This window comes from Thermobia domestica, chromosome 8, assembly GCF_964235325.1.
Source record: "Thermobia domestica chromosome 8, izTheDome1.hap1.1, whole genome shotgun sequence".
In the NCBI taxonomy this organism is placed as follows: Eukaryota; Metazoa; Arthropoda; class Insecta; order Zygentoma; family Lepismatidae; genus Thermobia; species Thermobia domestica.
In genome coordinates, this window is record NC_137461.1 from 57,887,580 (window position 1) to 57,914,556 (window position 26,977).

At 36.4% G+C, this 26,977-nt stretch overlaps 1 protein-coding gene across 4 annotated transcripts in view; it reads left to right on the plus strand.

Annotated features, from left to right (window-relative positions):
- Nucleotides 1–25,893, plus strand: part of LOC145692929 (uncharacterized) — a 96,560-nt gene extending 70,667 nt beyond the window's left edge. For all 4 annotated transcript variants that reach the window (XM_081768506.1, XM_081768507.1, XM_081768509.1 and 1 more), the window contains 6 exons: nt 1,386–1,462; nt 3,895–4,144; nt 12,817–12,915; nt 18,876–19,006; nt 20,393–20,513; nt 24,043–25,893. In XM_081768506.1, coding sequence (XP_081624632.1) covers nt 1,386–1,462; nt 3,895–4,144; nt 12,817–12,915; nt 18,876–19,006; nt 20,393–20,513; nt 24,043–25,594 — 2,230 coding nt within the window. In that variant the 3' untranslated portion in view covers nt 25,595–25,893. The remainder of the gene's footprint in view (nt 1–1,385; nt 1,463–3,894; nt 4,145–12,816; nt 12,916–18,875; nt 19,007–20,392; nt 20,514–24,042) is intronic.
- The last annotated feature ends 1,084 nt before the right edge of the window (nt 25,894–26,977 follow it).

Genomic DNA, 26,977 nt, shown 5'->3' on the forward strand with positions numbered 1-26,977 from the left:
GCCCTGGCCTCGTAGAAGGTACCATCGTGGCCTTCGCGTGATGTGAGTGAAGAAAACCAATGAAAGTGGGCCAACTTACCACCACCAAACAAAGGCGGTGTTCACCTCTGAGCGACCGAAGTGACGATCACGTTTATTTGGCATCAGCATGATATATTACTACTTGCTTTCCAGGCAAAGGGTACCACCATTACCAGGAAATACTATACCTCATTGCTGCGTGCGTTGCGGTATACTGTGAAATCTCAGCGTGGCATGGTGACAAAAGTTATTCGCCTTCTGGAAATCAACGCACCCGTTCACTGCTCGAATGTTGACCAGACAGATGCACGACCCTGGGTATGAAATCCGTCATAGTTAGCGTTTTCTCTTGACCGCACATCACTTCCATTCCACCCCTTCCCAATAATGCAGTCATTTCCTAGGGACAAGTATTTCTTTGATGTTGTCAAGCTACTTTCTGAGGTGCAGTAATGGATTTTTGGACCACTACACCTTACTTCACGTTCGGACATACAACACAGCAACGGTGCAAAGTTACGAGCTATACATTATCACATGACCTACATATTTATGCAGGATTATACATGTAAAGTTTCATAGCTCTACGATATTTGGAAGTGGGTCAGAATAAAGCTTTCTCGTGCACTTCTCGTTAGCCGGCAAATTTCAAAGAAATCACGCAAGTCCAAATTACTCACAAACTATTGACTTGCAACCCCCGGTTCATATAGGTGAAAATGTTCTAAAGTACTTGTAGAATATCCTCTTAAAAGGAATGCATCGAATTACTAGTCTCAATTTCTCTCTCTCTCTCTCTCTCACACACACTCTCACACTCTCACACTCTCACTCTCACTCACTCACTAATGTAGAGCAGCAGAAAATTATTTTTATTAAAGTACTCGTTGATACAAAAATTTTGATCATTCGATTATTTTAATAAGTATTCCGGATTTTGTGTTGTTTGATGTCTTCGTTGTTTCATTACGGTGGGCTACATCATTTCAGCTTCTAACAGTTTAGAGACTCGGTGAATGTAGTTCGGATACAATCGATTTATTTACTGGTTCATAATATATATATATATGTATGCCTTTCGCTGGACGCACAAGCTCTATAGATATTCCAGACGCGCATACATTTCTACATTTGGTTAACCATTGTTACCTCTGCATTTGTTTTTTTTACTAAAATATCATTTGTATTATATATATATAGTGAGAAAATGATATGCATCTTATTTGCTGGTAAATACGATAGTTGTTTGTGTACCACGTATCTGTAATAAAATTACATAGTCTATAATATGTGTAATAATAAATTTGATAAATGATTAGAACAAATAGATATATCCGCAGCTAACATTACTTTCTTGTTTGTAGGAGAAAGGAAAAGAAGAGCCAGGAGAAAGAATCAAAGAAGAAAAAGAAGAAAGACAAGTCAAAGTCCAAAGATAAAGGTATGTACAATGAAGAAAATTAAGTGATACTGTCACCATATAACGAAAACTTCATTAGTGTCTAAACAGTTTTTACACATTTGTGTCAGTGTAATGAAATCAGCGTAGTTCTTAACTGATTGTACTGTTGAAAATGTATTTGCATCTTGTAGCGGGAGGAAACGAAAGTATCCGATAAAGCATGTATGTGCTACTTCATGAGTAAACTTACGAATTTACAGATCAGATGTGAATGCTTTACTATTCTTACTACTCGTTTAACGTCATAGCTTCTTAAACAATTTTGCTTGTGCTTTGGTGTTACAATATCACAATGGAAAAGCAAACATATCCCTAATTCTCTCAAAATATATTTTGTTTTGTTTTGTTTTGTTTTGTTTTGTTTTGTTTTGTTTTGTTTTGTTTAAGGGGAGAAATATACATTGTAACAGGACGCGACAACCTATACTTTAAAATTAGAATTCCGTAGCTTTAAAGTTCACAGTGAGCTTCAGCAAAATCTCTTAGGTGGTCTGAGTAAGATAATGTAAATAAGACATTGGATTTTCCATCATTGCTAATTCTCACTTTCTGTACTGGAGTTATATCTTCCCAATTGGACATGATGCTGAGTGAACACTAAAACTTGTGTGTACCAGTTGGGAGTCAAATCCATTGGGTTGGAGTGTTTTTGAGCTTAGTGCCCTTTATGAGACGTAGACCTATAACATAACGCGGATTGGAATCATATGAACAGGTGAAAATGGAATCTATTTAACCATAAGACGGCTCGGAAATCAAATTGATATCAAAATTAACTTCTGTATATACGAGGATCAACTGGAAAATTTGACATGAAAACCGACGTGATCTATTAGGTTCTTCGTAGTCCACTTGTACTTGCATGCACCTATTCTAGCGGTACTCTAGTTTCTCTAACCAACTGTTCAAATATCTTTCTAGGTGTATAGCCAGCCATGATTTTTTTTTCTTCTTGGTGTGTAACCAATCATTTATAGCATCTATAACAGCTTCATCTCTTGCCTTTCCGGTATGTTTTCATGGCAGGAAACAGATGACATTCTAAAGATATTAATAGGAGGATGCTGGATCAGTTCAAAACCATAGACATGGAGTTGCTAAAATGTCACAGTTGAGCAGTGTGATACGGCACGTTGTCACCAGGAAATAGAACACCGCGTTCCGCTTTGTCAGACCACTTCGGCGTCACACGATTATTATTATTATTTATTTAGTATGATTATGCTCAGAGGATAAGGGAAACGATGATGAGACGGATAATATTAGAATGAAAGATAATAATATTAGAATGAAGAAATTGGGAAGAGACGGGAGAACTTCGAAGAAATCCCGAGACACGATGGTTATCCACCACAAAGCTCACTTAGCACGAAACCCCATACACAAAAGGTGAGTACTGCACCAGTGAGTCATCTACTAGGGTCTTGACGGAATCTGTTGTTGCAGACACTGAAACAGGTTTGAGTAATGGTCTGTCCTTTTCGAGTAGGAAATCGATGATAACACGTGCGTCGCAGAAAACTGTCACCGTCACTTCCCTGCGGAAGATTAGATACGAAACTTCTTCCGGGGAATGTTTCTACTGACGTGACTCTTGCTTTGTCTCTGGATCAAAATGATGATACCATGTTTCATTCTGAGTTACAAGCCTGTTCAGAAAATTTTGTGGCGTGCATTCATGTGTTGCAAATTTACATTAAGGAACCACTCGTTCGTGTTTTTAGTCAACTGTCAAAGTTTAAGGGAACTAAATGAGCAGCCACCTTGCTCGTTGCCAAATAATCGTGAAGAATGATATATACACGCTCCCGGGAGATACCTAGAATTGATGTAATAGTTTGTCGAACTGTGATCCGACATGATCATGTTATGCAGTTTCGTGTTTTATATCGGCAGGAACACCCCTGGCGCCCAGTCTTTTGAGGTTTATCACTGAGGGACTGGCCCACGTTTTGCTTCAGTTACCCACAACTTCACTGCTGCATAGGATGGGACATTGTCCCATAAGGTAGTTTGTCCAAATGAATTTATTTGGCCGTCCGTTTCTTTAGAAAGAGAGATTAAATCACTGTACGATCGACTATGCGCTTCTCATTGATAGGTGGCACCACTCTGGTTCACAATTCCATCTACAAAGGAATGTAACCTCGTAGGAAATCCGTATAAGACCTACACTCCAACATAAAAAACTTTCATGTATCAGAAGTGCTTCCTTTTGAGTTAGCCCAGAAACTTTCCAGCCGAACCTCGTGTGTGTAAAAACTGGCGATAATCCAAAGTTTGATTCATTTAATATATAGTTAGAAGACGCAAAACTCTTGCTTGGCATTTTTATATGATATTTCTTTGGACAATAATAAATGTTGTGAATACTTATCAGGATGTTTTGTTCTGGTTCGTGTTATCTTTAGCAAAGAAGAAGAAGAAAGATAAAGAGGACCGAGATCATGAAAAAAAGAAGAAACACAAGGACAAGAGTAGGAGAAGTTCCAAGTATGACGTGGATAGGTCAGATGAACTTGATAGCAAGAAGTTGAAAGAAGCTTTGAAAAGAGAGTTGAATAATTCAAAGGAAGAACTGAAGAAAAGAAAGAGCATAGATGAAGAAGAGGAGTTCTTATATGGTCCTAGTGATCGAAAAGAAGACAAAGATGATCATCAGTAAGTTTTAAATAGTAATTCGTATTATTTTCATGATAATTAATCATTTAGTTGAGTGATTTAGTAATAAAGGCATCATATAATTATATACTCTTGTTTTATAGATCACATTGGATTTTGAAATAGTAATGGTGTAATTATATTTTTAAAAATCGTAATTATTTTTTTTTTCCTTTACGCAGTCATAGTGCTGGTGCTTTTTTTTTTTCTCATTTATTGCAAAATCCATCGAATTTGAGGCAAAAACTTAGCAGTTCAAGAAAAAATCCATAAGAACAATCTAATATCTAATATTTCATATGTTATGTTAGTACTTGCTGTGTACTTTTTGTTTTATTTTTGTTATTAAATTAGTTAAGTAAGTTTCGGGCATACAACACTTATAAAGTTTTATCAAAAGTACAGATTTTTACTACTTAAATGCATTTCATGAGTACTTTTACCTTCAACTTTCAATGCCAAACTTCTAATTCTTATCTTTCATGTTAACATTCCTCGATTATTGACTAGAACGTGACCAGAATAAACATGAAGCGTGTTTTGTATGGATTTTTCCATGTCCATAAAGCAGAAAGCGTATTTTTTCTTTTCTTTGTTGCTTAGACATGCTTAGATTTGGCATGTGTTAAAGCTATCAGCGAATTGAAAAAGTTAAGTGCTGACAAGTGCTCAATCATATTGTTCTGGTCATATCTTAACACTGTTTTTGTCTATTCTCACAGGTCTTCAAAAAATCTATATAAAAAGCCAAATATACTACAAATAGTAAGAATTTATTTATTCAGTAAGAGCTGTGTGCGTTATTTGAATGGAATATAATGAAGTTCCAGAGTATAGTTTTGTTTAAAGCATGGAAATGGAGGACTTTTAAAGATATTATCCAGATATTGAACTCCCGTTCGTGACGCACGGAAGTAATATGATTACTTGTTGACATTCTTCACCCAAAGGCTCTTTTAGTTTGCCATGAGGAATGAAGAACAGCTATTCTTCGTAACGTGTTGTATGTACTTAATATCTTTATATTTTTGGCATTGTTTCATAGATAAGTTTCAGGTCTGTTAGTATGTCGTGCGAATGCAGTCAGTATTAAGATTCAGGTATTGTGTTATAATGCTGTCAGAATTACAGTTAAGGAGAAATTTGAGAAGAAAAGGTGTAATACATACAGGGTGTTTCAGAAGGATAATGTTTTGGTAAGCGGCAGGAAAAAAAAAGTTCTTAACAAATCCGGACATGCAGTTATTTGAAATTCGTGTAAGTATAGATATTCGAGATATTGAAGATCAATAAATAATAACAGTTTGTATATTGGCTATTTGATGCAGAATATAAATAAACTAAATGATTAGTTTATTCGACTTTGGTGCAGAAAATCTTGGTACATTTCGCTGTGGGATGAAGTACTTCCGGTTCTGGTTATATTCATGTCTCGTGTACTTGGTACCGAAAAGCAAGTTAGATTCTAAAAAGTACAAAGAGCAAATTACAAGTGAAAAACTTAAAGTAAAGGGCTACATTAATGTGTAGCATACTGACATGTGTTTGTTTCTTGTAATCAAAGGAAACAGTAAAGGCAACATTGCGAACGATTTCGTGCCTTGTAAGAATTTGATAATACTTGCTTAATAAAGTGTTGAGAATTTGTTGTTTACAGTAACATGGATGCAAACTTTTTTGTTTGATTCACCGATATAAACTTGTTTTTGTTTTGTGTATTACATAGTTCAAACAATTGGCCAAATAATTACTTAGAGTAATAGACTCCAAATAGATATAATTAGTACTCAAATTATAAATAATAATAATTTTATTATAAATGCAAACCTGTTGCACAGTACTTCTTAATAGTTAACAATCAGACTAATAGTTGTCGCTGGCTGTGCTGCTTACCTACCTGATACTAATAGATCTCGCTAGCACGCTAGTGTGGCAGACAGATTTAAAACTATTGTGAGGATAATAATGTCATTGTTTCATTTTAATTGTTTCAAAGTAGGACAAAGCCTATATTTAGATTTGAGCACTAATATTTGTGTAACCACAAGTTGGTTGGTGGCCAAACTTACTTACTTACTTTAATAATAATAATAATAATAATAATAATAATAATAATAATAATAATAATAATAATAATAATAAAGTAGTAGTAGTGTAAACAGTTAGAGCACGTAATTAAGCACGATTTTATTCTGTATGCAGTGTGCAGTTAGCCGAAGGCTTGGGGGAGCAACTAGTAATAATATTAATAAATCTAACTTGATTTAAGTGTTTGTTTGGGGATACGCAGTCGTGGAATTTACTGTTTTTCTGATCTGGAACGAGTGTGATAGTAATTTAGCAAGCATGGAAATGTACTTCATCATTTAGAATATATATGTGCATAAGCGATGATTCTCTAACCTACCATATATTTTCGTTTGTCTGCTAAAAAGTATCTTCAAAAGAAAAGAAGCCGGAATAAGGTTAATATAACTTAATGAATTGTCAAAATGGCGTACAGTTTTATGTGACCAAACTACTGTGGGAAGTCACTAGATCAGATGTGTTTTTCTCGACTTCGTATTTTTTATGCTACCCACGATGTTTAACATCCTCTGCATGATAAATATTGCTTTTTCTTGCAAATGAAACAGATGCTGTTACATTTCGTGAAGGATATGTGGAATCAGTGTACTTGTATAATGCCCAAGAAGCGTTTGATAGCAATAATACAGACAGTGATTATATTACTATATCTATACTTTCATACCATAGATGCGCAGCAGTGATAGAATACAAGGTAACCACAGAAAGTTCTTGCCATTTTTGACGTCCCATTAAGCGCTGACAGAGAGGAAACAAAATGACAGCCAAGTAGTCGGGAGTTAGTCTGATACAGGCACGTAGCGCGCACACAGCAATCAACTCGTCCAATGTCGAAGAGAAATGGAGGTATCGAAGCAGCTTGTTCGCGGTGTTTGTTGTATGACGTTAAAGTAGGCCTGTCAGCTGCCGCATCAAGTCACCGCACATGCCAGGCATTTGGGGAGAATGCTGTGAACAAACGCACCGCCAGGCATTGGTTCCAGAAATTGCATTTGGGAGATCTGATCCATTGCAGTGGACGACCACATATGTTGGATGACAAGGCCTTGAAAACAGCCATCGAGGACACTGGTCTAACGTGTGATGAACGTGCAGAAAGGTACCATGTTTCCGCTGAAACAGTCACGCTACACCTGTATGGGGTAGGAAGGTCATGCAAGTGAAGGAAGTTGGTAGCCACACATTGTCAGCAGCCAACAAGGAACAACGAGTGACAGCTTGTTTGTTCTTGCTCACTCGGCACCTAAACACACCAATCCTCAATCCTTTGCTCACTAATGACGAAAAGTGAGTCCTGTGTGACACTCTCAAGCATTCCAGACATTGGTTGTTGTCGTGTGACCCTGTTTCTCAAGACCACCTTTGCACCCACGAAATATGCTCTCTTATGGTGGAATTGTCGGCAAGTGGTCGTCACCAATACGAGCTTTTTCCACCTGGTCAGACCATCACTGCTGACTTACTCCCAGCAGTTGCAAAGTGTGTACCATGCATTGCGGTAGGAGGAGCCAGAGGTGAACGGAAAGTGTGTGCTGTTCCTGCACGAACAATGTCAAGCCAGATATGGCATGGAGGACCCGGGAGACCCGTCAGTAACTTCGCTGGGGGACATTTTACCATGTACCATATTCACCGCACCTTGGGCCAACAGATTACCACCTGTTTCATTCCTTCGGCAAGCACCTCCGTGGGAAATCTTTCTCTGTCGAGGAAATGAAAAGGTGTTGATACTAATGAATATCACTTTGAAACCTAAAGGTACGTACTGTCCACTGCATTGCTCTTTGTTTATCAATGTTCTAGAACGGCAAGAACTTCTTCGGTTACCTTGTAATACAGAAATATGGCACTCCGTTGGCGGAGACACGAACTCCAGTTAGTTAATTTTTAGCGTTTAATTCTCGATCTTCAACTAAAAGAATCTGATAGCAATTTGTAGAATCAGTCCAACAGCGGTTGATATTTCGATTTGAGGATAATTTAACTGAAAGTATAGAGATAATGTACGTTACTTAAACTATTATTACTTCATTTTATAATGCGGTGAATACACCTGAAGGTGTGAGGAATAATAATGCAACAACATAGGACATTATATAAAGCTCCAAAAATACAAAGTTAATTGTTCATGTCGCTTGTATCTATCTGAACATGGGGTTCGTGTCCCGAGGAGTGCAACTATTAGATTTTTTTCTGTATCGCATATTTATCGCTTCTTCAAGTAATTGAGCCAAAAGTCTGATGTAGGTCGAGAGAAATCTTTATGATGCGTGTCAGATGAACGGCCGTCATCTTGCTGTCTGTCATTTTGAATCTCGCTCAAGAACTTTAAATGGGAAGGGGGAACTTTAAATGGGATATGATATGTGAAACAAGGCAAGAATTTTAAGAGAAACTCAATGGTGTAGGCAGATAAATATTACAAGAAAATAGTGAAAACATAATCATACACTCTGAAAACCTACACTATAAGCATTTCGCAAAAACGCTTCACAAGATATAGGAGGAGGAAATGTATAGAATGCCATTCTAGCATGGCGCCTACTAAGTGATTCGCATATTCAGTGTGATTGTGCTTTCATTATTTGCTGGTAATTCATTTTATATTGCATCCCTTTGCCAGAGAATTGAACACACAGAGATGCTTGATTGATTAAAAGAAAAAAAAATGTATTACCACACACCAAAATCTTGTTCCTTCTAAAATATCTTGTATGTGGCAGTGGTTGTAGGTGCTCATTAAAATAATGTGTTTAAGAACTATAGTTACTGAGAGGAATCCCAAAATAGTGCAGACTTCATTACAGTTGGAGACTTTTTTTTTTATGTAATGTGAAACTCTCTTCTTTTACCCTTCAGTAATTCTAATAGAAAATCTGTGTGAATGTTTTAATATGTAAAATAACATAATGAATTTAATAGAGTTGTTGCAGCAACTTCGGTTAATAACTATTTTTGTTTTAATGTATTATAAAAATTCTCTTTATCCAACATATCAGATATGCAGAACACATATTTCGAACTTCGCATAGAAAATATTGTTAAGCGAAATATAAAGCACTCGTATGGCTTTGATATCTGAGATTTCAGCACATAGTTCCATGAGGTGTTATATATATATATATATATATACTTTATTGTTTTGTCGATTTTTTTCTGAACTTTTCATTAGTTTTTCGGAGAGGCAGTGTAAGGTGTGCATGGTGTATATCATAGTAAATATGTTAGATTTAAGGAGATACCAAATAATACAACAGGTACAGCATAGAGGGAGGTAAACAATATAAGAATACTTGAATCAGTATAATTTAAGCAGGACATTCTCATTTTCCTTCAGAAAATATTCTTCAATCCAGTGAAATAAGGGGCCGCGGTGGCTCAGTGGTAGAGTTTTCACTTATGGTGCATTGGGTTCTTGGTTCGATCCCAGCTCGCGCCAAGTGCACTTTCTAATGGACAAACACCGTGTGCATGGGTTTTCTCGGGGTTCTTCCGTTTCCTCCCATTTCCTTCATTCCACCATTTCATTCATTTCTCATTATCAGCGTCTCCTTTAGCCTAGCCGACATAACCATGGGACGTAAAACTTCATTTCATGTAAATATTTTCTTTTTTGCAGTGAAATAATTGTAAAGTAAATAACTGTGGCAACTGTAAAGTAAATCTCTGTTATTGAAAAGAATATTAAGCGAGACAGGTCTCGATGGAACTTTTTTTTCCTACTAAAATTTGACTGGTGAGTTCGGTCATCTAGACTGAAATATTTTCTTCGGAGTTAATACAGGTAATTTCGGAATAGGCTCTAAATCAATGACTTGTCGCCTTCTTTCAGTTCACTTTTGGGAAATTTTGTCTTAGAAAAATAAAGCAGTACACTTCATACCATTATTTTTTTGAACTTTTCGTGTGATTCCTTTGAGTTCGATGCGTGAAGAAGTAGAAGCATGAAATTATGTTACATTAAAAGATGTTTCGAATTGGTTAAAATAGCGGCCAGTGTTAGTGGTTCAAATCGGAAGAAAAAAAATAATGTATTGCTTAAGTAAAATAATCTTCAAAATTTTAAAAATAGGATCATTTATGGTATGAAGGCGAAGTAAGTCTTAAAGTTAATTTTGATTCTCTTGATGTGATCGAAACAATACAGTGTGTATATATAAATAAAAGGTACAAACTAATAACCTACAATACATGCTGTAAGCGCAATATTGATACATCGAGTATCTCAGAAAAGTACTTGTGTACTTCCAAGGTATCTAATTTCGTTGTTCGCTAGTTGGTGGTGGTGATACTGTTCACACTTGTAACATTGAAGGTTTGCTAAGAGTTCAGTTGCCGTGTGGATACTTTCCTGCCACTGTTCTCAAATTGAATTGTTATGTAAAGAGTAAGGTTAAAACTCTGCAACATTTCTTTTTCACGTACAAGGCGTACACGTGTCTATTGCATATTTGGTCTGCAATAAATTATTAAAGTATTCGGCGCACTTTTATTAAAATTTTCAGCGTGTTTATGTGTGTATATTTTGCTTGGTGGTTTTCAGATGTGATTGCCAAGATGATGTAAAAGGTAATTTAATAGGAAATCAACTTTGAGTCACGAACAATTTTCTTTAGCTGTAGTCATTCAAGTATAAGATGGCCTTTTGACAGTTTCTGAAATTTAGGTCATAAATAAATGAATAAAGAATAACTAATGAATACAGAATAATTACGTCGAAATTATTAAAAATGGTCTATCCATTCGAACGTCATAATGGGAATGTTGTTAAAAGAAATGTACTTTTAAACCTGATTGTACAGTTTATCTCGTTGATTTCCGTTGATTAATCTTGTTCTTAAAAGATTACAACAAATGTGTGAAATATAGAACAAATACTGTATATGCAAGTAAGTGTTTTACTTTGTAAGTTAGATTTAAGTAAAAACAAAAATAATGTTACATTTAGTTGTGCTGTATACTAACATATTATTCCTGTCTTTAGAAATAAGTTTCACACGTTTTACTTTTTTATTATTATTATTATTAACTACCAATAGTAGTACTATGTACTATAAGTAAGTGGGAAGCTAAAGATGATAAATGTTTAAGAGGTGGTTCATCGGTTGATTGTCTTTCTGCAGCGAAAAAAAAAAAAAAAAATCCTTTTTGATATAGATACATTATCGAGGTTGGCTAAACAATGAAATTACGAGGGTCATCGTGAAAAAAAAAAAAAAAAAGTTTTGCTCTAAAACATATGGAACAAATGATGGATGCAATAAATGTTAATACTGAAACTACATACCTTACTCAGCTTTTCAATAAAATCGCAATATACATTCAAGCAATTATCCTAGGGTGAAAACCAGTTTTTCTCTACCGTCGTTGTACTCTGTTGCCGCCAGTGTATTCCTGTATGCAATGACAGTGTCTTTGAGGTCAGCAACAGTGAGAAAGGTTTTCCGAAAAGGTACATTCTATTATAGGATGCAGCACACTGTACCTACGTACGAGCTTCAGTTGAGCGAAACAGTGAGACTGTGCAGACGTGTATGAGTCGTCGAGGTGTTCACTGATTTACGTGCAACAAATTGAAAATTTTCCGAAGTATGACTTGCGGAATAGTAAGGTTTTTGTATGCAGGGAACGTTCGTTTCAGTGAAATTCATAAGCAAATGATGACCGTACTGACGTAATGAAGTAGCATCTCTAAGAATGAGGTGTACCAAGTTGAATGCCGGAAGAACAAGTACGCACAATAGCGTACGTTTCAGTCCGCTATCGATGAAGCAATATATAGGCAGACAGACTTTTGACGTTATTTTCCTTACTGAAACTTCAAGATCTTTTATTCACGAAATCGTTACAGTATACTTTACGTATTAAAAAAAAAAAAAAAAAAAAAAAAAAAAAAAAAAAAAAAAAAAAAAAGCAGATGAGTCCCAATCTTACTAAGGAGCATAAAACGCAACGCATAGCGGCTATATTGACATTTCTCACCAGCGCTAGACATGAATTCCTTATTAACACCTAATATCAAGCGCCAATCAATAGAGTGGCAGCCGCCTGTTAGGCCAAAAAAAAAACTAGCAAACAGAATACGAAAGGTTATGATAGCTGTCTTTTGAGATGGGAAAGGGTTTTGCTCGTTGATATTTTGCCATGTAGAACAACAGTAAATTCACAGACCTACTGCGAAACACTCCGAAGGCTCCATCGTGTCATATAAAAACAACTGCGCAACAAATTATCACTTGTTCCCGAGGTTGAAAGATTTTTCTTTCCGAAAGCACTTTTGTACTTCTGAAGACCTCAAAGACACTGTCACTAGATGGTTGAAAACATTGGCTGGTACGGAATACAAATACAATATAGAAAATTGGCTTCATGCTGTGGTAAGTGATGGATTTGTATAGTGAACGGTAAAATGTTGGATAAGTGTGTAATTTTTATATCATCCTTTTTTGTGAAGACACTCATGTTACGATCATCCTGCATCTTAGATCTATATAAGAACTAAGTTTGAAAAATTTTAACTAACTAGTTTTGTAGGATTGGTTTCTTATTGGCAGGGAGTTCAGTCAACACAATTTTTGTTTCAGCATGCTTGGTCTGGAAGACCTTCCCGGTTTAGAAGACTTGGAAAGCAAGTTGAAGTCATATTACATGAAAGTGGATAAAGAGGGAAGATCACCAAGAAGGTATGATCACTTGTTAGATTGGTCCTTTAAGATTTTTCGCTAAATTTTAGTGAATATCTGTTAAGACAACGAAGAATGTCAAAAATATACACAGTAAACAGGCAATATGTACAAAATACTATTATATGAACTAATAATTGTTTCCAAGACCTTCTGTAGTGTAAGAATTCGGGTGCCCAACAACTATGGCGTCAGAAACTGCGCACCAAATTTATGCACTGTAGGAAAGGTCTTGAAAACAGTTATTACTTTATCTAATAACATTTTGTGGTGGTGAGTGTAGCGAAGAGCCTGTTATAAAGTTTATTTTTAGTATAAAATACACACTTTACTTACGGGCAGGGTTGAAGTGACGGCGTCCCCTTAGTAAAAGTTTAAGAAAGAGGAAAAGAAGGAAAAATTAGAAGCATACAAAGATCTGCACACAGGAAGAACTTTCTGGACTTGTGTTTTAGTAACTTGGATTGATCAGACTGCATTTATTAATGACTGTCCCCTTAGTTCTAGAATTCCGTTTCCACCCGTGCTTATGTATATACTTTACATAGTACATGGACATTTCATGAGAAGGTACAGATAGTTAATGAAAGTAATGAAGATATATTCTGCAATATGTATTCTTTGAGAGTTAGTAACAGTGTGAAACTAAGATAATATTGCCATGCCTATATCAAAAGGGGATCCACGAAATAGTCTATACACAATAATTATACCCATACAATTGACGCATAAATACCACTTGTTTCCTTCGCTTCTTTATTCTGCTTCTAGTATCATTTTTGAGTAGCATACTATCTACTATATTGTACTGTACTTAGCTCACATACACCTATATCCATATTTACAAACACCCTGGCCTTCTGCTTTAACTCCTCGGCCATGTCGTGAAAGAATCGACAAATACATAATAACTTCTCTGTGCCTACTGGAAGTAATAAGACAAGTGCATCTATAACCGATTCCTGCTTTGCAAACTCTAAAGAAAATCTTATCTTCATCTCTTCTACATCCTCCACCTCTTCCTTAAAAAGTCTGGGACTGCCTCCTCACTTTTAAATTGTAGGAACCAGATTACCACTAAGCTTTACCGAAAACTACAGTTCTTTTCAAAGTCATTCCTAATTTCAATAGCACCCTACTCTTAAACCACTTAGAATATCTAGGATATCTTTCGGAAATAATCTCTGTTGTTTTCTATACACTGCATCCTGTAACGTACTGACAGATTTCATGATAGTGGATTGTTCGAGGTTGTATAGTACAAATTCATGTGTGCAGTAGGCCAGACCGTAGTTTGCAATGGGAGACCTCTCACATTTTCAACTAGGAAAGATTTGAGGGCTCGATTAGTTGAACCAAGTGTGTTAGTTCTATTGAAAGCAAGGTGATGATGTACAGAACTCATAACAGCCTAATCTAGGGTAGTGGGATCGCATATGATTGAAGAGGATTGTTACCAAGTACCGGAGAGTTAATACGACACCACTGACTGCATAACTCAATCAGCATTTGGAATCATCTGTTTTTACAATCACATTCCGACGAAAGTTGCATAACGTCCGCGATCGAGTTGCAATTTTCTAAACTTGTGGCCACCAGCGTTAACGCTGTTGCGCGAGAAGTTTGGTGCCGAGAAAACAAATGAAAGAAGAAAAAAAGAAAGAGAAATAAGCTCAGAATTGCCTACTTCGTAACGGTAAGGCAGCTACTCTGTTAATGTAGGCCGCAGTTTCGTGGTGTTTCGTTAATCAATTACTGGTAGTGATTTCATTGACATTTTAGGTCACTAGGTATATTCTGTGATATGCATATTGCTCTCGAGCACTCTTCCAGAAAGACAATGGCCCAATACATACAACCAGAGCTGTTATGGCGTGATTTGAAAATTCGGATGAACTTCAATACCTCTGTTGGCCCATTCAGTCTCCGTTACTGAATAGTTATGGTCAATTTTAGAGCAGCGAACTCATCAACAAGTATTCACTCCGCCTATCTTTCAACGAATCTTTTGTGAGATACTTACGTTTTCTTAACACTGCCTATCATAATTGGAAGAGATTTTAATTTCTGTTAAAAGCATTTCTGAAGAAGACTACAAAAGTCTTCTTGCTACATAAATTTATTTTAAATATGATGTTAATTATTAGTAAGATCATTGTTTGGGTAGATCAAAGTGCAATTGTAGTCTATTCAAAGTTCGCAACAGTCTTCAAGCAGTGTAAGTTCCGGCTAATATTTTCATGTAAACGAGAAAAAAATACTAGAAGTCCCAAGAAAAGAGTAATAGTGATGGTAACAAGTGAAGCGTGAGCATCTTTCAAGAGAATCTATTTTATGATTTGTCTTTACTTGAGATCTGTCAGTACGTTACAGGATGCAGTGTATAGAAAACAACAGAAATTATTTCCTAAAGATATCCTAGATGTTTTTTAGAGTTTGCAAGGCAGGAATAACTTATACAGGGTGTTTCAAAACACCGACAACGTTTGGGAGGTGATTCCTGACACCAAGATAAGACAAAAAGTATAGACCAACCTGGGTGCACAAATGCTTCCTTTCGGAGTTATAGGCTGCCGAAAACATGAAGAAATGAACAGGTCCACAGCTTCAAAACTATTGGAGCTATCGTAGTCGGGTGAAGACTTCACTTACGAACTAGTTTGTGCCCTATCTAAATATCCAAGTTTCAGAATCCTGCGATTCTTCCGCAACAATTTTTATAGAGGGTATTTGGCTACGGGTGTCTAATTTGAAATATTCACCAACTGCTTCTATAAAAATTGTTGAGGAACTACCGCAGGATTCTGATATTTGGATAGGGCACATACTAGTTCCTAAGTGAAGTCTTCACCCGACTACGGTGGGTCCATATAGTTTTGGTGCTATGAACCTTTAAAATTCATTTTTTCAAGTTTTCGGCAGCCTATAACTCCGAAAGAAAGCATTTGTGCACCCAGGTTGGTCTATACTTTTTGCCTTATCTCGGTGTCGGGAATCATCTCCCAAATGATGTCGGTGTTGTTTTGAAACACCCTGTAGATGTACTTGTCTCATTACTTCCAGTAAGCACAGAGAAGTTTATATTTGTCGTGAAATGTAAAAATGGAGTTGAAGCAGAAGGCCGTGGTGTTTGCAAATATGGATGTAGACAAGATACTTCTAGGTGTATGTGAGCTAAGTATAGTATAGTACAATGTTTCTCAAACTTTTTCATTGATAGAACTCTTTTCCGTCCGAAATAAAATGGCGGAACTCACGAAAATGGTATTAAATTATACGAAAATTTATAAGTACTTCAAAAATAGTAAATTATTGTAAATATGAAATTTTGTATGCACACGAGAAATTAGGTTTTCATAAACACTTTTCAAAATATTAAATTACTGTAAATATGATTACTTTTAGACATTTATATGCACATGAGCTCCTGTGTGTATATAAAAGTGTAAAAATGATCATATTTATAATAGTTTCTTATTTTGAAGTGGGAGGAGTGGACTTTTTTCGCCTGCAGAGCTCTTTAATATCAGGTTTTATGGCGGAAATCTGCAGTCTCATATCTGGTTCCGCTGTTTTTGGTAGACGCACATACAAAATCCAGTTTCACATAAATAGATACTTAGAAAAGTGTCACCTCAGTAGCTTTCTTCGATAACTCCGAGTATTCTTTTCTCAACTGGCACTAGAAGTCGATTAACGGTAGGTTCTTGAACTGAAGTTGCAGGGATGAATCGGACGTCAAGCCTATTATCTTCTTGTATTCGTCAACGGTGAGGCGAGGAGGCTTCCTTGGATGTCATGGATTTTTGACTCACTGATATTGATGATAATCACTTTCTTTTTCTGGCAAATACAGATTTATTCTGTAAATTCTCCAAATGTTCAATGAATTCTTTATTAATGTCATCGAATTCTTCGAGATTCCCTTCGTGCTCCTCAGGGAAATCTTTCAATGCCGGAAACACGTCATATTCACACTGAGTGATACTTTTGCTCCAAAACTGAAATTTCTTCCAGCTTGAAATGGTGATTGATGAAGAAAACTTTTACCTCATCTCTTAATTCGAAAAGCCTGCTGAAAGCTTCTCCTCGAGAAAGCCATCTGATTTTTGTATGGAGAAGGTGGGATTGATGAAGGCTTCCTATGTCGTCGCAAAATATTTTGAAGAGCCTTGCATTTAGTGCTCTTGACTTGATAAAGTTTATGATTGTGACTGCTACATCAAGGATGTTTTTTAAGGGCTGTGGCATTTTCTTTATGACCAGTACTTGACAGTGCAATACACAAGGACTACTTTTTCAATTTTTCGCCACTTTCTTTATTCGTGTAACAGCTTCAGCTGTTTTTCCTACCATTGCCTTCGCACCAAATCAACATTTTTGTTTTGAAACAGGGTTATTGGTTTCAAAATGATGCCGTAATTTTGCAGGAGCCATGGGCCATGTAAAACTCTACCACATATTACACATTGTAGGCAGCCTTGAGTATCTATGAAGCCCATGGCTAAATAACTCATAATATTTACGTTTTTTACTTACATGTATTGTTTTGGATGCTGAACTCTCCACAATTTGAAAGATGCGTTCTGTTGTACATTAGGATCTTGAGTCTTCGTTTCCTCTTCATCGGGCACATTTTTTGCTGCAGCCACATTAGAAGACGATACTACTAAGTGACATATCTAAATTCTAACCCACTTCTAGATGAGATAGTGACTTCCGTTTTTATATTCGCTTCCTTGATATTGGTTTATAGATCGAGAAAAAAGCCCAAAAAAGTTGAAATTTCCCACTCAAAAAAGGAGGAAAGCCCTTCCAGACAATTTTTAGTTTTTTTTTTTTTTTTTTTTTTTTTTGAATTTCGAAATCTTTTTCGTTATGGTTCGGAAGAAGAGCTCGAAGGGAGCTTTTGTCATTTTCGATTTTTTAAAACTATATATATATATATATATATATATATATAGTGAGATAGAGAGATATGCGAATTTTTTATTTGCTTCTTCGAGGTCAGTTTGTATGGAACTCCTAGGAACTCTTTGCAGAACTCCAGGGTTCCGTGGAACGCACTTTGAGAAACCCTCGTGTAGTAGATAGTATGCTACTCAAAGATGATGATAGAAGCAAAATAAAGAAGTGTTCAAGGAAACAGGTGGTATTTATGCGTCAATTGAATTGGTATAATTATTGTGTAGAGACTATTTCTGGGATCTCCTTTTGCTACAGACATGGCAGTATTAGCTTAGTTTCATTGCTTATACCAGTCATTTCCAATTGGTCATGGTATGACGTAGAGAACGCGTTGTCGATGAAACAGGACGGAGAACAAGTTGAGCAAACTAATGTTGGCTATTCGTGAATCCACATGTAGCATATGTGCGAAACCATGGACAGACACTCCATGTTTAAACGCCAGCTTTTCTGTTTGCTCGGTCTCTCCATGTGGTTACGGAGAATTAGAGCAATAAACTATGTCATCGTATCCAGTTGAAAATGACTGGTGTGTACAGTTATGATTATGTACATTTTGAGGTGACAAGCTATTTATTTTACATCTAGATGTATATGTACCGTGTATCTAATATCCTTTTGTGAGATATGAACGGCTTTAAAAAATTGGTTATCCCCTTCTCTTTGAAACATCTTCACACTTATTTGCAGTTATAATTAAGTCTAACAAATGTAGATTTTCCTTGGCCAGCTGAGAGTTTTATTTAGAACTAAAGTATTGACATTCGTCACGTGTGATTTATAGAATATGACCTTCTAAAGCATGATGAGTAGCCGTTATCTTTTGAACAAGACTGTATATTATTTTTAAGATTATCTAACACAGAACATCTAGTGAATAGCTGGCAGTTTAACTTTTATGGTTGAATCCCCGTGAATCAAATGGAAATATTTAATAGTGATATGATGATAAGAACCTCTTAGTTATATTTATCAATAATATTATTTTCCAGAAGCGAGAAAGAAGCGGAAAAGGAGAAGAAGAGGCATTCTCAGAGTCCTGGAAAAGGCAAACGTGTCTCGCCTAAAGTGGTTTTTGTTCATAAGGATGATCCTCAAGTAGAAGAAACACTAAGTTTAAGAGGTAAGTACACTTCTTCTTCTTCTTTGATTTGTATGTGATAGTGGTAATTGTAATGAAAAACCGGGCGAGTTTAAGTAATTACTTAATAAGTCCTGCGGATAGTTATCCTAAGTCAGTAATATTACTGTAATTGAATTATTACTGCTGTAGAATTTAGGAAAGTCCAGGAGAACTTGACCCAAAAAACTTGATCTACAGTTTTACTAAATAATAATAATAATAATAATAGCTACAGAGGCCGATTCGTTTTCAGCGGAAGAAGTTTTTGCTTACCTAGGGGATTCCACTTCGCCAGTATCATACGTGATCGAAATGATGGCTACCGATATGGATCGTTGCACGATATCGCATCTCCACTGCAGCAGACTTAGTTTCAACTACCCAAGGGTACATTATCCCATTCCTGCTGCAGGCTTTCTAGGTACCATTTATGCGCGAACCACTTGTGGTGAAAGCGCCATTTGAGAATTTTAAAAGCAGAGTAATCTATGGAAGTAGCATCTGAATTCTCAACGAGAATATCCCGAACAAAATAGCATAGATACTAGTTGCACCTGCCATGCATAGTTAGAAAGCCAGCCGTGTTTCGGTCGTGTAACTAGGAGCTTTGTCCTGGTGCAGCCGTACATGACGAGTGTCTTGTCATTCGTCTGTGTAAACTAGGGATAGGACATGTACTTAGAAATAAGCAGCATTGATTTTCAACATTTATTTCGATCTTACGAATCTTCAGAGCTTCCTTCTGTAGCAAAACCCAGAACAGTCATAAAATTATTCGAGAAAAGTGCATTGATGCACAAAACTACGTCGGTTTTTATCACGAACACCTTTATAAAAGTGATGGGCCGAACTCTTTTAAAAAGTCACACATAAGGCCCTGCCTGCTCAGTTGCTGAATCTAAACACTATTAAGCACATGTTGGATATGGTAGTAGAATTCACCTGGCTGCCAGCCCAGGCTACAACAACATTCATCGCCCATCTACATAGCGTGGGACACCATACATCAGACAGACATTCTTAATTTGTACAGCCTTTTAATAAGTCAGGTAAGACATAGTATTGAAAATATTTTCTTTCCGTTCTTTAAATTTTAGCAGATGTTGAAGAATTCTTGCAGATCAATTGTGGGTTGGACAACTTTTCAGTAATTTTTATCTTAAGGTGGTCAGTTCTGTGATTGATTATTGTGTATGTGGAGGATGGCATCAACTTAGCCTTTCAAAACTGATTGTTGGTATTTACGTGTATTGTATTCAATATATTTCAACTATCGGAAAAATAAGTTACAATTTCTGGGTTTGTGTATACGCTTTATTGTAAAATCACACACAATAGTGTGAATGGAAGATCTCTATTAATGTATTGGCCTTTTTTACTTTTTAGACAAGAAGAAGTACGACATGTTCGCAGATTCACCTTCTCCAGGGAGAGATGTGAAACCGAAAGTAACAGCATCCGAATTGATGACTGCCAAGTGGAAAATGCATATTGCATCTACTTCAAGGTATGCATATGTGTGGACATTGCATAATTAAAATCGTAAATTTAAGGATTAAAGTTCTTTGGTATGTGTGTGTGTGTGTACTTTCGGCAGCTATGACCATGGTAGCCTCATGTATGAGGGATGACGTCCCTCGGCAAACACACTACCCGGGGAAATGGGGAGGTAAAGAGAAATTACGAAGGAAGGGACCTGGAACCATTATGTTAGGTACCATTTCTGGCATTTGCTTGGTGTGAATGAGAAAAATCCAGGAAAACCTCATTCAGGATGGCTGGCCTGAGAAAGCTTTTACACTCGACCGTGTGTCCCACCGGGAATCGAATCCAGGACGCTCGAACTAACTGCAAATTTAAGGTGTTACACATGTAAGACTACAGTTTCGAGCAAAAAATGTTCAACGGTGATGAGGAATGGAAGACATTTTTCATGTAAAAGACTTCGAGTGTTCCTAAAATTATAGTAGTGTTTCAACTACGAATAAAAGGGGTGATAAAAGTTAATTATATCATCATTGAAATTAGATATTATGGGATTTATAGGTAGAATAATGTGATGGGCAGAAAATGCCTAGAAATACAGTGACAATAAACTAAAAATAGTTGAGTCTTGTATATGAACTAAACTTTAAAGAAGTAAAGAAAATTATTAAGAGTTTAAGGAATTGCAGAGTCGTTAAATACCAATAGTACTATGCAAAAATATCACACATTACCTGTATGTCAGTAAAAATCCCAATACACAATTCAAAGCATTCATTAACTTTTGAGCTTCAGTACCTTTCGTAGAGGGAACTGGAACCTGGGTCCCATTACGGGCGCTCAAGAAACACTTTTCTCACGAAAATTTCTAAAAAATTGCCAGATTTCTACGCATGTATGACATATTTGTATGATATCACTTTAAGTTTGATTAATTTTGAAGAAGTACTTTGAGTCAGACGTACGCAGGGGGTGGATCCTGGGGTCCCGACCCCACCCCCACCCCGAACTTTCGATTTTTGTGTAAATTTAGCCTATTTTTACGGACAATTTTAGGAAATTTAATATAAAATACCCTCATATTGAGTTTGGACCCCCCCCCCCGAAATAAATTTTTGCGTACGCTACTGCTTTTAGTCTAAGTAGAGTGCGAGCAATTTTCTAAGTCAGGCTTCCCATTAACCTGGAAAAGTCGGTGAATTTCATGAAAAGCTGAAGAAACTTGGAAAATTCAAAAAATTTTCAATGTATATGTTGAATTCTCAGAATCGATTTTTTTTTTTTTTTTTTTTTTTTTTTTTTTTTTTTTGTCTTACTCGGCTATTTGGTGGGAATATAAAATAGTTTGTTTTGCAAAACTTGTATTCCTACACATACGCTATATACATGTATATGCATAATAGAAGTTAGGAACTAAGTACTCGGGAAAAATATAGTTGCTTTTTACATTATATATAAACCTGGAAATTTGTTAATTGTGACGTGGAAAACCTGGAAAAGTTAAAAAATTCGTGCTTGCCAAATAAATAGGAACCCTGTAAGTGAAAGTTTATAGTTTTTTACATGTGGTTTTAAATGGGTTCATATAAAGAATTAGTTGGTAATGGAAAATTTCTGACTTAATTTTTAGAATAAACAGATATAAATACATAAGAAAAAGCTGAAATTATGTATTTAACAAAGTCATTGTTGAGTCGTGTAATTTCAGGAAACATTAAAGTAAGTCTTGAGTAGGCCTTTAATGATAACTGGCAAGGCTTAACGTGATATATATTTAGTGTACATATTTAGATAGAGCTGAGGTTATCGAAAGTTTAGACTACCAACATTTCTTATATTTTAATAATATATTGGAGAAGATCAGTTCGGATGATAACACTTAAAATCTTTCGCTGTACGCATTTTTTAAAACAAGATGAAGTAAGCATTTGCTGTTGTTGTGAATGTATTTGTTTATTTATACCATTTCTTGTACTTTGCAAGTATATAGGTAGTTCTGTTTGTTGTGTACAGAGATTTTACAAATGATCTTCCTGATTAGAAACACTCATAACTCTCATTTGTTGTCACTTGGATGCATAAAAGAAGCTATCATTGGTAAGAGAAACTTAGTTCCGTTTCTCATCAGATGTTAATATGAGACCCCTTGTCACTTGACACACACACACAGTTCGTCGACAGGTTCCTACCATATACGTTGTAAAAGATCGTAATCTACTGTACCTTCAATCTGCACCCATACAAGCTTAATCACTGTCATTGTCGTCCTCTTAACTTTTACAGTTATACAGTTAGGCCGAGTAATACCAATGATCACTATACTCGTATTAGCATTAAACTTTGCGTATATGCAACTAACTCCATTTTCGATGCCTCGTTTTTGAGATATCCAAACTGTGCTATGAGTAAACGTAAGTGCTGAGTGGTAGATAACAATTTGTTTTCCAGAGATTCTCCATGAATTGCGTAAAATAAACTCAAATTATCACACATTTCTTCACCACCACAATGCCAGTTGCTACTCAGCACACCAAACTGTTAAATTTTTCAGTAATAATGTCGAGTTAATGACACGCGATTTAACACCTAATCACTTCTTTATGTTCCCACGCATGAAAAATAAAATGCGTGGTGAGCGGTTTGTGTTGGCTGAAGCAGCTGTCTTCCAAACAGATGTCTCTGAGATACTTCTTCCTATTGATGTTCTCATAATCAAAAATAATTGAAAAATATAAAGATTGATTCTTCCGAATTTTATAATACCAAAACACTAGTTCTGCTGTAAGTAGTGATTTGTAGAAACTTCTCCAGCATACAACATTTGTGTGTCTGAGTGTCATTAAACGTGAGTTGTGTGTAATGGGGAAGATTAGTTTGCAATAAATAACCTTGTATGCTTTCTTTTAAAGTTATATTATTACTAATATTTACTCACGTGATGTTAGTTTTTCAAAGCATATAGTCTGAATTTTCCATTACTTACATTGTAATTGTAGCTGAATATACTGATAAAACATGTTATTTTTTGAACCGTTCAAAGAATTACTTTATAATTTGAACTGGCCACACGAAGCACGCGCGACGAAGAAGTGAAGGTATGAGGAGAGTTTTGCTGGGTAATTGTATACATGTGAGATTTGAACAGATTCAAAAAGACCGAAGTACTGAGTTGTCGTTTTATACTCTTAATGATATTATTTTTAAAATTATCAATTAAAAAATAAAGATAAGTAAATAAAAATGAATAAATGAATAACTAAGTAAATGTCCGAGATATCGTAGATGGTCAACCTCTTGTCATAAAGGAATATTGATTTCTCGGTAATTTTGACATTCGGAGTTCGTTCAGATAACACAGATTTATATCAAAGTTAATCTCCTTATCTTTCATATTTTCGTCCTCCACTGCTAACGATAATCACAGTCATTGAGTGTAATTAATTTATAGACAAAATAATAAACGTAAAGATGAGTCGTTTCTAGTATTTGTAAGACTTCGATGCATTTTAAGTGTATGAAATATTCTTCAGTATTTTTTTGTACCATTTCAGACTAAAGAAGAAAGAAAAGCTCCTAGACAGAGACAAGGAACCGTGGGAAGAAATGGAGGAGAAACGATTTATATACATTAAGGAAGAACCACAAAGTAAGAGCAGTGAAGAAGGAGAAGACGACGATGATCCCAGGAAGAGAAAATCCCAGGAATCAGAAGAGAAATTTGTATCTCGAAAGCAAATTAGTCGAGAACGTGACATTCCTGACAAAGTAACTCCAGAGAAATCCAATAGAAAGGATTCATTTGAAGAGAATCATGATGATAGTGTGAGTAAAACGCAACAATTCTACGAAAAGTTCCAAGGTGGATTTCGAATTGGTTCACGCATGGACAAAAAAGATGATGAACCAGCAGTGGAGGAACTGTCCAGTTCACAGAAGTCGTTAGTTTCACCGAGTAGTCCGACCACCAAAGCAGCCAATGGCGACGTTCCATCGAAAGGACCTAAGACTGATAGTGATAGTGATAGCTCAGTGAAGAAAAAGAAGTCACCGTCAAGAGACAAATCTTCTCGAGGCTCGACACGTAGCAGGTCACGGTCGCGTGGAAGGTACAGCCGTGATCGCAACAGGGCTCGTTCAGCGTCGTCTGATTCCAGTTCGCGTTCGAGGTCGTACGGTAAACGTAGGAGTAGATCTAAGTCACGATCGTATGATAGACGCAGGAGTCGGTCGAGGTCTGGTTCCTATGGTAAATATGGCAGTCGTTCTAGATCCAGATCGTATGGAAGATATCGCAGTTCTGGATCAAGATCTAGAAGCCGTTCGCGTTCTCGCTCGTACGATAGACGCAGAAGCCGTTCCCGATCATACGACAGATACAGTCGAAGTCGGTCGCGAACCTCGTACAGAAGCCGTAGCAGGTCTGGCGAAAGACGGAAGTACGATTATAGAAAGTATCAAAACAGATATCCTCGACAGCGTGGCACCTATTACCGTCCTCGTTTCCAGGGTAACTACAAAAGCCCTCGAGGTGGTTATAACAATCGAGGTAGAAACTACAATAGAATGCAGCAAGGTAGAGGCAGGTACTTCAATAGGGGCAGAGGTCGAGGAGGCCGACGCTACTTCAATTACAATAAATCTAATTACCGTGATAAAGATTACCACAGAAGGTACAGATCTCGTTCTCGATCAAGGGATAGTGATGACCGTAGAAGCTACAGCAGAGAGGAGGATGAAACTATGAGGAAGGTGGACGAAGCAAAGGAGAAGATAAACAAGTACATCGCCGATAGTAATAGCAAGGAGAAGGAAGTAGAAAGAAAGCCTCGACGCAGCGGTTCTCTGAGCGAAGGTGAGGAAGTGGACGAAGAGGAAGGAGAGTTCCGGGACGGCGACTCCCCTGACTATGCAGTCGAAGGTAAATGGGCCGATAAAGACGGAGATGGTGAATCTCCTGGAAGAGACGCTAAAAATCACGATAAAGGGGAAGATGTGTCCGGAAACAACGTTGATGATATAGACAAATATTTAAATAAGAGTAAAACTCAGAAAAAGGATAAAGATGAGAGAAATAAGTCATTTTCGAAACCTACTTCGTGGTAAGTATTACGTTCGAGCTTAGTTTGTATCTCAAAACTTACTTTCTTATCGTAAGTAAATGAATGTTAATTGTTTTATTTTGTAATTGTATGCTGTGTTTACATTAAAGATATATTAGAAGTAAATAGCATTTTAAAAGAAGTCGCTTTGTAATGAAATAGAGATGTAATCGTTGATCAGATTCCTATTCATCCATTGTTTTCTGGAATTGCAGTGTGTTATATAAGTTCCGAAACAAAACACGAACACACACACACAGACACAAAGAATTTTGTGAAAAATAAAATGTATAAAATTAGAAAGTGGTCTTTTATTCTCTCTAAAATCGTTAAAATATCAGTGTTGGTTCCAGATCCAGAATTGCTGAAATAAAAACAATGATTATGATTATGTAAATAAAAGTGATACTGCTATTATAAAGTGGTTGTATTGTGAATATTTGAAAATTGATTAGCCTATATTAGCAGATTGAATATATAAACTGTAACTGTATCATTAATATTATTCAATACTCTTAATCTGAGAAATCTAGGCATTCAAGAGAGTACGTTCCTTAACTCCAAGTTAGGCGTAAGCAACCTTATAACGACCATCATAAATGCACAGATTACGAATGAGATATTTATTGCACTATACTTCCAAATTCCACATCAGTTTCTGTTTTCAATCGTGATCTAACCAAGCCTGAACTACACATGAACATAATTGAAGATCCCATCAAAGAGCGTGTACAAGAGATTCCTATAATTCATTATCCATCATGATTTGTGTGCACAGAATCTATCATAACAACTAACATTATGTATAGAGGTATGTGCAAGTATTCCGTAACCCATTGTGTCCATAATTATTCCCAATAGCAAGGAGTTTTATTTCCTGCTGTTTGTAGAATTAAAGGTTTATATGTTTACTTAGTGCCTATATCCCTAGTAAGTTCAAAGCATTCTATCAGACAATCTTTTCGTTCATATCAAAGTATCATCTCGTTGATAGCGTAGAATCGATCTACACTATGTGATCAAAAGTATCCGAACACCCCCAAAAACATACGTTTTGCATATTACGTGGATTGTGCTGCCAGGTATCCATTATCAGCGACGTCAGTAGTCATTAGACATCGTGAGAAAGCAGAATGGGTCGCCCCGCAGAACTCACGGACTTTGAACGTGGTTAGGTGATTGGGTGTCACTTGTGCCAGAAGTCAGTACGCGAGATTTCCACACTCCTAAACATCCCTAGGTCCACTGTGTATGATGTGATAGTGAAGTGGAAACGTGAAGGGACACGTACAGCACAAAAGCGTATAGGCAGACCTCGTCTGTTGACTGACAGACACCGCCGACAGTTGAAGGGAGTCGTAAAGTGTAATAGGCAGACATCTATCCA